Source organism: Tachyglossus aculeatus, chromosome 1 (genome assembly GCF_015852505.1).
Source record: "Tachyglossus aculeatus isolate mTacAcu1 chromosome 1, mTacAcu1.pri, whole genome shotgun sequence".
Taxonomy (NCBI): domain Eukaryota; kingdom Metazoa; phylum Chordata; class Mammalia; order Monotremata; family Tachyglossidae; genus Tachyglossus; species Tachyglossus aculeatus.
The window spans coordinates 83,682,269-83,697,519 of record NC_052066.1 but is presented as its reverse complement, the minus strand read 5'-3'; the positions used below and the strand labels follow the sequence as shown (position 1 = coordinate 83,697,519).

General features: G+C 44.0%; 1 protein-coding gene across 2 annotated transcripts in view; it reads left to right on the top strand.

Moving 5' to 3' along the window:
* Positions 1–15,251, top strand: part of PIK3CB (phosphatidylinositol-4,5-bisphosphate 3-kinase catalytic subunit beta) — a 239,741-nt gene that overhangs the window by 203,583 nt on the left and 20,907 nt on the right. For both annotated transcript variants that reach the window (XM_038743423.1, XM_038743427.1), the window contains 3 exons: positions 8,059–8,237; positions 10,087–10,196; positions 11,032–11,110. In XM_038743423.1, coding sequence (XP_038599351.1) covers positions 8,059–8,237; positions 10,087–10,196; positions 11,032–11,110 — 368 coding nt within the window. The remainder of the gene's footprint in view (positions 1–8,058; positions 8,238–10,086; positions 10,197–11,031; positions 11,111–15,251) is intronic.

Sequence of the window (15,251 nt, the reverse complement as noted above, 5' to 3'; positions counted from 1 at the left end):
GTGCTCTGCACACAGCAAGCGCTCAATAAATATGATTGAATGAATGAATGAATATTTGGGTCTGTGTCTAATTCACACTCAAATAGTCTTTCCCAGCACTTATTGTGGTGCTCTGTGAACAGTAAGCGATTGATAAATATTGCTGCTGCTGCTGCTACTACTTTGTCTTAACCTTAAAGTATGAAATATATTACTTTTCCAAAGTGAACATTGTCAGGTTTCTCGTTGCTAATTGGGCTCCTTTTTCTGGTCCATAGCCCCAGCTCATGCTCTCCATTCCTTTTAAGCTAACTTCCTTACTGTGTCTTTTTCACATTTTTTTTCCCTGGCCACTGGCTCATGTATTTTGCCCTCCCTGAAATTCCTTCTCAGTTCAGGTTACATTACAGCTCTCCCCATTTTAAAAAAACATCTGAAATATCATCTCTTCTGTGAGTCATTCTGTGATTACATTCGATTCTTCCCTTTTGATAACTTCCCAACTGCCACCCCACCACTTGTACTCCAGCTAAGTATTTTAGTATTCAAAACTTCCCTTTGGATTAAACCAAATAATTTCTCCTGTTGTTTCACTTGAATAATAATTGAGATATTTGTTAAGCAATGGGGTAGATACAAGATAATTAAGCTGGGCACTGTCTCTGTCCCACATGGGGCCTCATTCATTCATTCATTCAATCGAATTGCCTCCAGTCTAAGTAGAAAGGAGAACAGGTATGGAATCCCCATTTTACAGATGAGCAAACTGAAGCACAGAGAAATCAAGTCCCTTTCCCAAGGTCACACAGCAGAAAAGAGGCAGAGTTGGAATTAGAACCCAGAGCCCAGGTCTCCTGACTGCCAGGCCCAGGCTTTTACCATTAGGCCATGCTGCTTAATGTTGAAATAAATTAAAGTTCCAAAATCATATTTTGAAGTCATTATATAAAAAATCTTTTTGGGGAATTGAGATCCCAAAGAAAATCAGTATTTAGAATCCATGAACACTGTCATCCTCCTCAGGAACCTGCTATTGATGCCCGTTAATCAAACCTCTGTAATATAATAATAATGATGGCATTTATTAAGCTCTTACTATGTGCAATGTACTGTTCTAAGCACTGGGGAGGTTACAAGGTGATAAGGTTGTCCCACATGGGGCTCACAGTCTTAATTCATTCACCCATTCATTGTCGTATTTATTGAGCGCTTTCTGTGTGCAGATCACTGTACTAAGAGCTTGGGAAGTACAAGTTGGCAACATATAGAGACGGTCCCTACCCAACAGCGGGCTCACAGTCTAGAAGTGGGGAGACAGACAACAGACAGACAACAAAACAAAACATATTAACAAAATAAAATAAATAGAATAAATATGTACAGGTAAAATAGAGTAATAAATATGTACAAACATATATATAGAGAGGTGCTGTGGGGAGGGGAAGGAGGTAAGGTGAGGGAGATAGGGAGGAGGAGGAGAGGAACGAGGGGGCTCAGTCTGAGAAGGCCTCCTGGAGGAAATGAGCTCTCAGTAGGGCTTTGAAGGGAGGAAGAGAGCTAGCTTGGCAGATGTGCGGAGGGAGGGCATTCCATCATCATCATCATCAATCGTATTTATTGAGTGCTTACTGTGTGCAGAGCACTGTACTAAGCACTTGGGAAGTACAAGTTGGCAACATATAGAGACAGTCCCTACCCAACAGTGGGCTCACAGTCTAAAAGGGGGAGACAGAGAACAAAACCAAACATACTAACAAAATAAAATAAATAGAATAGATATGTACAAGTAAAATAAATAAATAAATAAATAGAGTAATAAATGTGTACAAACATATATACGTATATACAGGTGCTGTGGGGAAGGGAAGGAGGTAAGATGGGGGGATGGAGAGGGGGACGAGGGGGAGAGGAAGGAAGGGGCTCAGTCTGGGAAGGCCTCCTGGAGGAGGTGAGCTCTCAGTAGGGCCTTGAAGGGAGGAAGAGAGATGGCTTGGGGGATGGGCAGAGGGAGGGCATTCCAGGCCCGGGGGATGACATGGGCCTGGGGTCGATGGCGGGACAGGCGAGAACGAGGTACGGTGAGGAGATTAGCGGTGGAGGAGTGGAGGGTGCGGGGTGGGCTGTAGAAGGAGAGAAGGGAGGTGAGGTAGGAGGGGGCGAGGTGATGGACAGCCTTGAAGCCCAGGGTGAGGAGCTTCTGCCTGATGCGCAGATTGATTGGTAGCCACTGGAGATTTTTGAGGAGGGGAGTAACATGCCCAGAGCGTTTCTGGACAAAGACAATCCGGGCAGCAGCATGAAGTATGGATTGAAGTGGGGAGAGACACGAGGATGGGAGATCAGAGAGAAGGCTGATGCAGTAGTCCAGACGGGATATGATGAGAGCTTGAACGAGCAGGGTAGCGGTATGGATGGAGAGGAAAGGGCAGATCTTGGCAATGTTGCGGAGCTGAGACCGGCAGGTTTTGGTGACGGCTTGGATGTGAGGGGTGAATGAGAGAGCGGAGTTGAGGATGACACCAAGGTTGCAGGCTTGTGAGACGGGAAGGATGGTAGTGCCGTCAACAGAGATGGGAAAGTCAGGGAGAGGGCAGGGTTTGGGAGGGAAGACAAGGAGTTCAGTCTTGGACAGGCCAGGGGGAGGACATGGGCCGGGGGTCGACGGTGGGACAGGTGAGAATGAGGCACAGTGAGGAGGTTAGCGGCAGAGGAGCCGAGGGTACGGGCTGGGCTGTAGAAGGAAAGAAGGGAGGTGAGGTAGGAGGGGGTGAAGTGATAGCCTTGAAGCCGAGAGTGGGGAGTGTTTGCCTTATGCGTAGGTTGATTGGTAGCCACTGGAGATTTTTGAGGAGGGGAGAAACATGCCCAGAGCGTTTCTGCACAAAGACAATCCAGGCAGCAGCGTGAAGTATAGATTGAAGTGGGGAGAGACAGGAGGATGGGAGATCAGAGAGGAGGCTGATGCAGTAATCCAGTTGGGTTAGGATGAGAGATTGAACGAGCAGGGTAGCGGTTTGGATGGAGAGGAAAGGGTGGATCTTGGCGATGTTGCGGAGGTGAGACCGGCAGGTCTTGGTGACGGATTGGATGTGAGGGGTGAACGAGAGAGCAGAGTCGAGGACAACACCAAGGTTGCGGGCTTGTGAGATGGAAAGGATGGTAGTGCTGTCAACAGTGATGGGAAAGTCAGGGAGAGGGCAAGGTTTGGGAGGGAAGATAATCCCCATTTTACAGATGAGGTAACTGAGGCACAGAGAAGTTAAGTGGCATGCCCAATGTCACACAGCTGACAATTGGCAGATTTGAACCCGTGACCTCTGACTCCAAAGGCCATGCTCTTTCCACTGAGCCATGCTGCTTCTCTGACATTTCTTATTCAGGTGTCGATTGGGATTTCCAATCTTCCATAAATTCATGTCACCGTGCATACCAAAAGGCCAGAGCAGGGACCCCATGTGGGCCCTTTTTCAGGAAATTCACAAACTCTTCAGAAAAATGAGCTGAGGCTGGTTGTGTCCATGAAGCCCAGAAGAGTACTTTGCCATGATCATTAGGATGGTGGCTATGATCTTCATGGTGCCGCTATTTTACCAGTCCTTTCCCCAGCAGCTGCAGCAAGCATAGATTCTCCAACACTTAGGATGGCAACTGCAGCGGGCACAGCTGCTCCGGAGTTTTCCCCAGCAGCTGAGGCATCATCATCATCATCAGTAGGGCTCTCCTGTGCTCTCAGTAGGGCTCTCAGTAGGGCTTTGAAGGGAGGAAGAGAGCTAGCTTGGCAGATGTGCGGAGGGAGGGCATTCCATCATCATCAATCGTATTTATTGAGCGCTTACTGTGTGCAGAGCACTGTACTAAGCGCTTGGGAAGTACAAATTGGCAACATATAGAGACAGTCCCTACCCAACAGTGGGCTCACAGTCTAAAAGAGGCATCTGGTCTGATGACAGCTGCTCCAGTGTTTCTACTGGCAACTGACGTCTGAGCTGCTCCTGATGGCCCTCCCAGCCGGTGCAGCTGCTCCAGCGCTTCTCATGTAGCTGCATTAGGCACCACTGCCCCAGCGCTTCTGATGGCAGCTGGAAATCACAGCTGCAAAACTCTCCAGATAATGGACAGTCCTGATGTTACGTGTCCCTTCCTCATCTCTGGCTTCAGTTTTTAAACTAAAGAGAAAGCGACAGGCACAACTGCTCCAGAGCTTCTGTCAGCAGGTGTGGAAATTCAGCTGCTTCAGTGGCACCTGCAGCAGGCATGGTTGCTCCAGGGCTTCTGAGGGTAGCTACAGCATCACAGCTGCAAGAATCTCCACATAGTGGGTTCGAATCCTGGCTCTGCCAATAGTCAGCTGTGTGACTTTGGGCAAGTCACTTCACTTCTCTGTGCCTCAGTTCCCTCATCTGAAAAATGGGGATTAAGACTGTGAGCCCCCTGTGGGACAACCTGATCTCCTTGTAACCTCCCCAGTGCTTAGAACAGTACTTTGCACATAGTAAGCGCTTAATAAATGCCGTCGTCATCATTATTGTTATTAATAATTCTGATGTTGGTATCCCATCTTCTTTTTTATGGCATTTATTAAGCGCTTACTGTGTGCATAGCACTGTCCTAAGCACTGGGGAGGTTACAAGGAGATCAGGTTGTCCCACAGGGGGCTCGCAGTCTTAATCCCCATTTTACAGATGAGGGAACTGAGGCACAGAAAAGTGAAGTGACTTGCCCAAAGTCACACAGCTGACAATTGGCAGAGCCAGGATTTGAACCCATGACCTCTGACTCCAAAGCCCAGGCTCTTTCCACTGAGCCACGCTGCTTCCTCTTCTCTGGCTGCAGCTTAAGCTAAAGAGAATCCTTGCTAATCTTGTCATCTGATAATAACATTGTATAAGTGGAATTAAAAATTGGTCTTCTGCGTGCACCATTTGTGCCTAGCTGTTATGTCACCCCTCTAGGGATCCTTATTTGAAAACTCCTACTGTCGATATTGTTCTGCAGACATGTTTCACTGAGGAATATTGTTGCAACTCATATTAATCATTCCTTTTGTAAATGTTATTTTTCCATCTTATAGTAATGTAGGTTATGAATATAGTGTAACAAAAATCATAGATAAATCATTCTATAATGTCTCATCAAACCCCAGAAGAAACCAGTTTTACGTTCTAAAATGTTATAGTGAACCTCCAGAGAAATTTCCCCCACCTGTTTCCAGGTCATATACCAGACCCGTGGTCTGTTTTCAGAAAGCCTTGCTTTTTGGGGAGGTAAAGCGAAATCATTTAAGCCAGATGAATTTTAGCCAATCTGCAGGAGGCCTTTCTGAAGCAGAATTAAAAGCACCAGTGATTTTTTTAGTAGCTCTGACAAGGGGCCGATCATAAAGGGAATAGGCGGAGAAGGAAGAGGCATTTCTGAATGCAACAAAGCTATTCTACGGTTCCCATGTTAAGGTCTGGTTTTCTGTGTAGCGAGCCTGCTGTTGAAAAGTTGAACTTGTTTTCCAAAACAAGAAACGATAGGGAATCCATAAACCATGTAGGAAAAGCGTGATAAAAGCGGTCAATTATTTCAGCTCCCTCCCACAGGCTCTCGGCTGTTTCATCTGGTCTGACCCCCAGAGTCCACAGTGTGGGGGTTCTTGAGCAGAGCCTGTTGGCTCCCGGTGCCTCTGACCTTGGATGGACTGGCTTCTTTCCTTTCCGCTCACTTTATCTTACTTAAATCACAAAAAGGACTCCACTGATGTAACAGGTAGGGAAGGAAAGAACAGAATTAAGGGACACAAATTGGGTCGAATATACTCCCAGATGTTATTCCTAAAAACAAAAGGAACACCAATGAATACCACTTTAAAACACTCCTTATGAAACATTTTCAATTTCTTTGCTAACACCAAGATGGCCTCAAGTGCCTGTTGATTACCTAAATGGGATGGATATTTAATATCTTTGCCTGTTAATATGCCCTGTAATATAAGAACTGGTCGAAGGTGTTTGCTGTTAGACTATTTATAATTGTTCACACTTGAAAAGCTCCTTCCCTCTTCAATGCTCCCTGTTGTGTTTAGCACAGAAAAAACAGCTTCCTTACAAATGACTGCTCCTCTCAGGGAAACGCCATTGAAACGGCACAGAGATAGGCAGAAGATTCAACAGCCTCAGAAGAACACTGCCTTTTCGTTTCCAGTCCCAAGAGCAATGGGAGAAAATGACTGTTTTTCGAAGCAATCCTTGTTAACACCATAATGTCCTAGGGAGATTAGGTGGTGAAATGTTTAAGTGAAGTTTTCTAGTGCACTTTCCAGGAAGTGGATGTCAACACAATCAAAGATGGGGTGAAAAAAAAAATCCCAACTGTGCAAACACGGAAGAAATTCAAAGTAGAAATACTTCAAAAAGTTCCTGTTTGCACAGCCCAGGTTTCATTTTGTTCCCTGGTTGCCAGTGTTTGTACAGCTCCTGGGATTGTGGAAAAGGAGAGAGCCCCGGGTTTGGACAGATGGCTGACCTGGCAGGTCTCCACCGATTCAGTTTATAATCACACTGTCTTCAGCTGCCGCAGTATCCTGTCTGATAGGCTTCAGCTTATCTCCAGAAACTGTGTGCTTGAATTCAGCAACCAACAGAGAGAGTGAGGTTTCCTTGCATGTAAACATACCGTTGAAAATGTTCAAGTGGACATCCTTCAGTGATTAGCTATTTGAGCAATTTTTAAGGTTGAGTGTATTTAAGCAGTGTAGTCTGCAAATCACTTGCTCCTGACTTAGCAACAGTTTTCTTCAAAGAGCTAGGGTAAATTAGGACAAACTTATAATGCAACAAATAGCATTTGTGCCCAGCTTGCCACTCATAAGTATTTTGATGGTTTATAAACTGATTGTAAGATATATACTAAGCTGGCCACTCTGTGCTTCTGAGTTTGAAATTTGGCTTAATCAGTTTGCATACTTGGAACCAAAGTGGTACAATTACCACTGGCTGGCCACTACCTGAGGTTAAGAAAGATTCTCGCGGAGTTTATTTTTTTCCCACCCCCTGCTTTATTTGGGGAAGAATATCTGTTGCATAAGGCACATCTAGGCAAGTTTGCATGTCATAAAGGAACTACTTTTTCGATAGTGTTGCCAAGGTAATATTTTTGCCTGAGTAGCTAATAACTCTGAAATGATTTCATTGTCGTTCCTCTGAAAAATGACTCCAAAAGGTTGAGGCAGGAAGACAAAATGGATGTTAGGTAATTGTAAGTGAGTGTGCTTATGTGCCGTCTACACATATTAATAGAGGGAGTTATCCTTTGTGAGTTATCCTAGTTATCCTAGGTGAGTATCCTTTGGAGATTTTATATTTAGCGCTCTTGGAGCTGGATGGGACAACCTTGGACCAGTGTCGGGCTGGCCGGGAAATTCTTACTGGGAAACCTCCCTTCTGAGGCCTTAGAGCAGGGGCCGGGACCTTGAGGGGTGGTAGATTTTCCCAACTTCTGACTGAGACACTCTGATTCTGAGCAGCCTCCGTGGGTACCAGTCGCTCTGGAATTTTCCCAATAAACCTGTGGCCTGATCCCATCGAGCCCTGATCTCCTTTTCTGATTCTGAGGTTGTCTCTGGGATCATAGTTGAGTTCACCCCCCCCCCACCCCCACTGCCACCCCCTACAGCGAGGAGTGAGACCCAAATGAACTCTAGACTTCCCTGCAGTCCCAGGCTCCGGACAGAAAATAACTATTTTTAACTGCCGGCCTCCTCTGAGTTCAGGGCCAAAGTCGGAAATGGGGCCCAAGTGTCGCTTACACTGTGAATAACTGGATGTGATCAAGCTTGTGGGGTAAAGGTTATTAGGTTAACTGAAAGAATCACCATTGTAGTTTCTCTTGGATATTAGTAGATCACATGTGGGAATGCGCACTGTGCTCCGCTAAATGGGAAAGGTCATAATTTACAGTATCGTGTTTCTGTGCGTAAATCACTTATTTCCTAGAGACTGCAGTGCTATTTTATTTGATTATAGCCGTACGTGTTCAGGAAGCGTAACTCTTCATCATCTACTCAAAAATCAATCCTTAAGAAATCTTCTTTTTCAGGTTGAAGCCCTTAATAAGCTGAAGACCTTGAATAGCTTAATGAAACTGAATGCAGTCAAGTTAAGCCGAGCAAAAGGAAAGGAGGCTATGCACAGCTGTTTAAAACAAAACGCGTACCGGGAAGCGCTCTCTGATCTCCAGTCACCTCTGAATCCCTGCGTAATACTCTCCGAACTCTAGTAAGTTGTATGCTGCTCTCCTATTGGTGATGAGTCTTTTAAATGGAAATAGAAAGGTGACGGGCCAGAGACTTTGAATTATAAGAGCGGAGAGCTGTGGTCCTAATAGATCACTGGTACGATGGCTTAGGTAGTGCACATCCAGTGATCAAATCTCAATCCCTTGTTGGCATGCCAAGAGCTGACCAAACCACCTAAGCCCCAGAACTGGTCTTGATCTGCCTACTCTGATCCATCTTTCCTAGCCGTGTTTGGAGGAGGACCAAAGAGAGAAGTTATCTGTGGTGTATGGTGCTCGAGTGTGTACGTATGTGCAGGGAGAGAGTGGATCTTGGCCCCTCTCTTTTGAAGGTCCTATTACTCGAGGTCTGTACTTGTGTGGGCAGGGAATGTGTCTGTTATATTGTTATATCGTACTCTGCCCACATAGTAAGCGCTCAGTAAAGAGCTTACAAAGGGTCAGCTGTGTGACTTTGGGCAAGTCACTTCTCTGTGCCTCAGTTACCTCATCTGGAAAATGGGGATTAAAACTGTGAGCCCCCCGTGGGACAACCTGATCACCTTGTAACCTCCCCAGTGCTTAGAACCGTGCTTTGCACATAGTAAGTGCTTAACAAATACCATTATCATTATTATTAAAGACGACTGACTGATTGACTGGAACTGACGCTTCTGAGGCCATGCCAGAAGCCTCAGTGTTGCCCTGATACTTCATCACTTGATACTATATTTAGTATTTTAGACCGTGAGCCCACTGTTGGGTAGGGACTGTCTCTATATGTTGCCAACTTGTACTTCCCAAGCACTTAGTACAGTGCTCTGCACACAGTAAGCGCTCAATAAATACGATTGATGATATATTTTGGTTTTATTTTATTGAACTTTGGTTTTTGTTGAAGGTCATTATGATTTGTGGTATTTAAGTGCTCAGTCTGTGCTGAGCTATGGGGAATCAGAGTGGACACAGTCTCTGTCCCACACAGTGCTGACAATCTAATTCTAAAAGGGAGGGAGAACAGGTATTTCATTCCCATTTTACAGGTGAGGCACAGAGAATTTCAGTGACTTGCCCAAATCACACAAGTGGTAAGCCAGGATTGGAACCCAGATCTCCTGAATCCCAGCCCTGTGCTTGTTCGACTAGACCACACTGCTTTTGGTGCAGCTTTATGTCGCCTGTGAAATATTTTTGTCAACTCCTGGCCACTAGCTTTCATTTACCCCAGTGCTTAGCACGTTTCCTGGCACATAAAGAAGCCATTATTGTCAATCAATCCAGTATTTAGTGAGTGTTTACTATGTGCAGAGCACTAAACGCTTGGGAGAGTACAATTCAATGGAATTAGCAGATTTGTTCTCTGCCCGTAATGAGCATAGTCTAGAGTTGTTTAGTTTTCCACATTTTGACAAGTTGGGAAAAGGACAAGACTGGCATTTTCCTGTAGTTGAAGCAATTCAAGTTAATGAATGTCATATTAACATTAGTGTACCTCTTAAAGGAGCTACATATGACTGTGCTAGTACATTTACTTGTGGGGCAGTCAAATATCTATTATATAAACACAGATGCTGGAAGATACAGGAGCCATTTCTCATGTGGTTCTATGTAAGCAAAATGCTGATTTTCATGGTCAGCACTAACCAAAAAGTTGGAAATAACTTATATAAAAACTAGGTAATTCAACCTGAAGGCAGTGAATATCACATAGTATTGTGTACTATGTAGGCAGGCTCTCAGCATCATATTCCTGTTTCCAGGGTTTTCAAGTCCAGTTTTTGATCGTGTATAAAATTCTGTTCTTTCTAGCACTTTAAAGTTGAATTGACATATGGGTTTTCCCTTTTTTAGTGTTGAGAAGTGTAAATACATGGATTCTAAAATGAAACCCCTGTGGATTGTGTACAACAACAAGGTATTTGGAGGTGATCCAGTGGGAATCATCTTTAAAAACGGGGATGGTAAGTGAAAACAACCCCCTCTTGTTTCCTCTTAAATCCTTGCCTTTTTACCTGGTGCTGTTGGGTGGGTAAACATATTCTAGTTGAAATACAGTAGCTGTTTCTGCTTATAACCTTAATTTTGGGCTTGGCTGGGTCTCTACTTTCCTTTTCTTGGATGAACTCTCCCTCCTCCGGGACTCACTTCTCCACCAACAAGACCCAAGTCTTTTGCTGTGTAGACTGTATTGTGAGTCCTCGGTATTAACTCGGTTGTTTGCCTGAACAAGAGGGGATGAAGGTAAAAGAAATCATGCTGGTTTTAAATGTTGTTTGTGGCTATTCTGCTTCCATTTTCTAGATAAAACTAAAGGCCCAACAGTTAATGAGCGTTCATTCATTCATTCAGTCAGTCATATTTATTGAGCGCTTACTGTGAGCAAAGGACTGAACTTAGCACTTGGTAGAGTACAGTATAACAACAAACAGACACATTCCTGCCCACAAAGAGCTCACAGTCTAAAGGGGGAGACAGACATTAAAATAAATAAATAAATTACAGATAGATACACAACGTGTTGTGGGGATGGGAGAGAGGATAAATGAAGGCGAAAGTAAGAGCAGCACAGAGTTTTCTTTTAGTGCCCCATGGGAAACAATTGCCACCCAAAATGCTACATTTCTTGTATTTTTGATGTGTCTACTCCATAACTCCTTTGATGTCGTCGGTTCTTTGGGCTGCTGCCGTAGATCTTTTTCTAGTTCTCTTCAAATGGCCTTTCAGCTCTGCATGGTGGAATTATGTAATTGTTCAATAGACACAATATGTTGAAGGCAATGATGCTTTTCCTTTTAGATCTGCGACAAGATATGTTAACACTGCAGATGTTGCGCCTGATGGATTTACTTTGGAAAGAAGCGGGTCTGGATCTCCGGTAAGAATCTGTAACGAATCCATAAAGTAAAACCTTCCTTTTTCTCTTCCCATTTTCTCTCTGAGGATCCAGAAACTCCGATTTTCTTGGGTAGCTGTGCCATTTTTCTGTCTCACCTCAAGTTGGCATGCCTTTCATTCCAGCAACAGGCTGGACCGGAACCGTTTTCCCTTGTGGAAACTTCCAAGCCCTCTCTGTAAACGGCTTATTGGAGGGGCCACCAGTGGCAGCTGTTTAATGAGCTGCAACTGGTTGTTCCTCTCTGAGTCCTGGCCTAGCCACTGTGCTTAGGCAGTGCTCTATAGATCATATGTGCTTCAGTCCCCTCTAGAGTTCAGGTTTTCCAAACCATAGAACACCTGTGACAATGGAATTGCACATGGCTGTGCTCTCCCATTAGCAGATTTGGGACGTTATTTCATGGTTTCCTCACCCTTGTCATTAAAGTTCACTCTGTCATCAAGATCGGTACATAGTACGGTGATCTGCACACAGTATGGGCCCAATAAATATGATTGAGTGCAAGAACTCTTATGCACTTTAAGCGGGTTGATGCCAGGAACGATACTGCACTGTATGATTAATGTTCTAATGTTTAGTGATTATGCCTTGGCATTTCTCATGGGCTTCTCCTCCCCTTCTCCTCTCAACCTGCTGGTGCCCAGATCTTTACTGCCATTGGTTAGCTTAAAGGGACTGTTGCTTCAATGTCAGTGCCAGAAAGTAGAACTGAGGGAATGAGGTATCCAGAATGGCTACAAAAGCCAATTCCTTTTTCTGCTTTTCCAGTCCAGTGATAAAAATGGTGACCGATGTTTCTTCCTTAGCCCAGTTACAGTCCAGTTCAGGGTCACATCTGGCTGGGACTTGGTGGGTCATGGTCCTCAGTGTTATCAGTCGTGGAGTTGAGAGCTGGAAGGCTGTGGACATCCCTTTGGTGGCAGCCAGGAAGATCTGGTTGAGGAGAGAGATACGGTGCTTGTGCCAGGGAGGAGCTGCTTATGCCTTCGTGGTTGGATTTTCAGCCTGTGATGGATTTTAGAGGCTGCACCTTAAGAAAATCATGTACCTCCATTTAGTTTTTCCTAGCTTAGGGATTTGCTTTCCTGAATTCCTTTTCTGGCTTGTTTAGCACCTTCATGTCCTGATCTCTTCTCCCGTTAACAGAGGGACTACTCCATGCATCAACAGAAAATGGGTTATTACGTTCTGGTTTTTATTGCCACCTTGAGTCGATTAATCACCTGAAGATATCAAAGTAACCATTACCCATTTTCTGTCATCAATGCTGACATTTATCATCACAGGCCATACAAGATTCTGATCTTTATGTCTATGGGGTCCATAAGGCCGGCAGCATTCTCGTATCAACGCTTCAAGATTCATGCCACATGTCCTGCAGTGCTTCAGTTTGATTGGCCCACTTCAGAACTGATCCTCTGTCTCTGGTTTCTTGGAAAGATCAGTTTAATTCAAAACCTCAGCTTTCTTAAACTTTTGTTTTAATTCCTTCTCTTCAAATTTGAAGCACATTGAAGCATGAGCGTAGCAGAGTCCATTGTTGCCAAAAGGCAAAGTGAAGACAGCAACATGTGGGAGTATTATAAATAAATCTAGAGTCTGTTTGATGTAATGTGATGGATGCCTGCCTGGAGAAAGGAACTTTTCTTTCTATTGGAATCTTCACTGGCTTTTTGTACTTTGACCCCACGTTTAAAAATATGCAGGTCATCAGCCCTTCTCCCAGTTCATACCTTTTCACTGGAACTTTTCTTATTGTTTCTAAAAATATACATTTCCGTGTCCCTGTTATGTTATCCGCCTTCCCGTGGGCAGCTGTGCAAGTTAAATTGGGTCATGTTGTATATACACTAGGCACAGCTTCACAGTGTTAGATGTTCACCTTCTGTGAATAATAACTAGAATCAGCATGTTTTGAGGAGGACTGAGATTTTATTGTGGTCCTGACTCAGGGTTTTGATCACCTCCCATGTAAATGGCTTTTACTCATTTTGGTCATCCTATATACACCCTACATCTGAAAGTGTATTTGGCCTTTTCACATTCTTGGTACCCATTCGAGAAAATGTGCTAGCCCAGAAAAAAGTTTGACTGGCCCGGTGCATTGTTCCCTCTGGGGTTACTAGAAGTAAATGCCAATCCCTAGGCATAAGAAGGGACACACGTTACTGACCAGTTTCTTACAAGATTGAAAACTTCTCCCCACTTTTTGTATTTTCCATTTATGTTAGGTTAAAACTCTAGTTTCTGCCATCACTGTTTCAGATGTCGACAGGCCAAAAACTCTAAACAGCCATGCCACTCCTTGACCTCCTGTGCTGATAGAGTGAAAAAAATTGGATTCCTCCCCACTCTAGGGTCAACATCTGGTGGAGCATCCTGTTGCCTGAAAGTACAGTTAGGAGGACTTCCAACAAGTGACATGGCATTGATCGCCCAAGTGATTGCACAGACTCATAATTGTAATGTTTAGGCTTATAATCCCTTTTACTCTAGTTTATCACAGTGCCCCTCACATTAGTTTGATCTCATGACAAAAGTGGACTACATTTCTTTAGCAGTGTATAATACTAGAACACAACAGTTCCTAAGGGGAAATGAGGAAATGTATCTTAGTGTAATAGAAACAGTGGAATGGACCCAGATATAGTATAATTGTTGAAGGAAAGATGATCTTCATCTGGGATGTGTTTTTTGTATATTTATAGAAAGTGCAATTAGGCTTTTCAATGAACCATGAAGAAACAGGGCTATAAAGGCTGCAATGATGTCTTTATTAAAAAGTTTCTATTGCAAATATAGGCAGTGGTATTTACTGAGGACCTTTTGAATGCTAAGCACTGTCCCAAGCACTTAGGAGAATAATAATAATAATAGTAATGTATGGTACTTGTTAAGTGGTTACTATGTACCAAGCACTGATAAACAAACACATCTTTGTTGTCCTCAAGGAACTCACAATTGAAGGAGTGAGTTAGGTAAACTAACTACAAATAGGAGGAGGATAACAGGAAGCCCTTCAAGATAATCAGGATGAAGTAACAGAATAAGTAATCCAATCTATAAAACATGCATGTACTTGAATACTGAGACTATGAGTAAAATAAACGACATAAACGTTGAGTGCCTATTTAGTTGACCCAACTGGGGAGTTGTGAATTTTTCTGGGGAAGTTTCCTGAAGGAGGTCAGTTTTTAGAAGGGGTTTGAAGATGGCGAGAGCTGTGCTTTGTCTGGTGGATGTGGTCAGGGAAGTCCCAGGGAGGCACAGGGTTAGAGTGTGAGTCCGGGAAGAATGGGGTTGTTGAGTGAGTTACATTTAGAAGGTGGGCTTGAGTCACGTGTCCAGTACTAGTACACGGGATTGAATTTCACTTGTCACTAATTTATAAACAGTGCTCTGTGTTCTCGGCTCCTCCTCGTTTCTTCTCGGTCCTTAGGCAATGGCACTATGTTCATTTCATTCCGTAGTTTTTATTGAGTGCATATGGTATAAAGAGGCAATGGCATTGAGTTCGTTTCATTCAGTAGTATTTATTGAGTGCTTACAGTATGCAGAGCACTGTACTACGTGCTTGGGAGAATAAATATAACAGCAAACAGACATATTCCTTGCCCACAATGATCTTACAGTCTAGAGGGGTATACAGACATTTGAAAGGCTGCTTTAAACACTGGGCTCAGGGGTCGGTTGTTGTTTTTTTTTTATGTTTATTTGTTTTAATTGTATTTGTTAAGGGCTTACTATGTGCCAGGCACTGTACTAAGTGCTGGGGTAAATACAAGATAATCAGGCTGGACACAGTTCCTGTCCCACATTGGGTTTATAGCCTTAATCCCCATTTTACAGATGAGGTAACTAGGGCACAGAGAAGTTAAGTGCTTGCCCAAGGTCATACAGCAGACATGTGGCATGAGACACGAGAAGCATCATGGATAGAGCATGGGCCTGGGAATCAAAAGGATCTGGGTTCTAATCCCAGCTCTGCCACTTGTAAAATGTATATTTCTACACTTGTGCTGTAAAACAGGGATTACGTCTGTGAGCCCCATGTGGGACAGGGACCGTGTTCAACCCACTTTGCCTGTATTCACACCGGCGCTTAGTTCAGTGCCTGCCA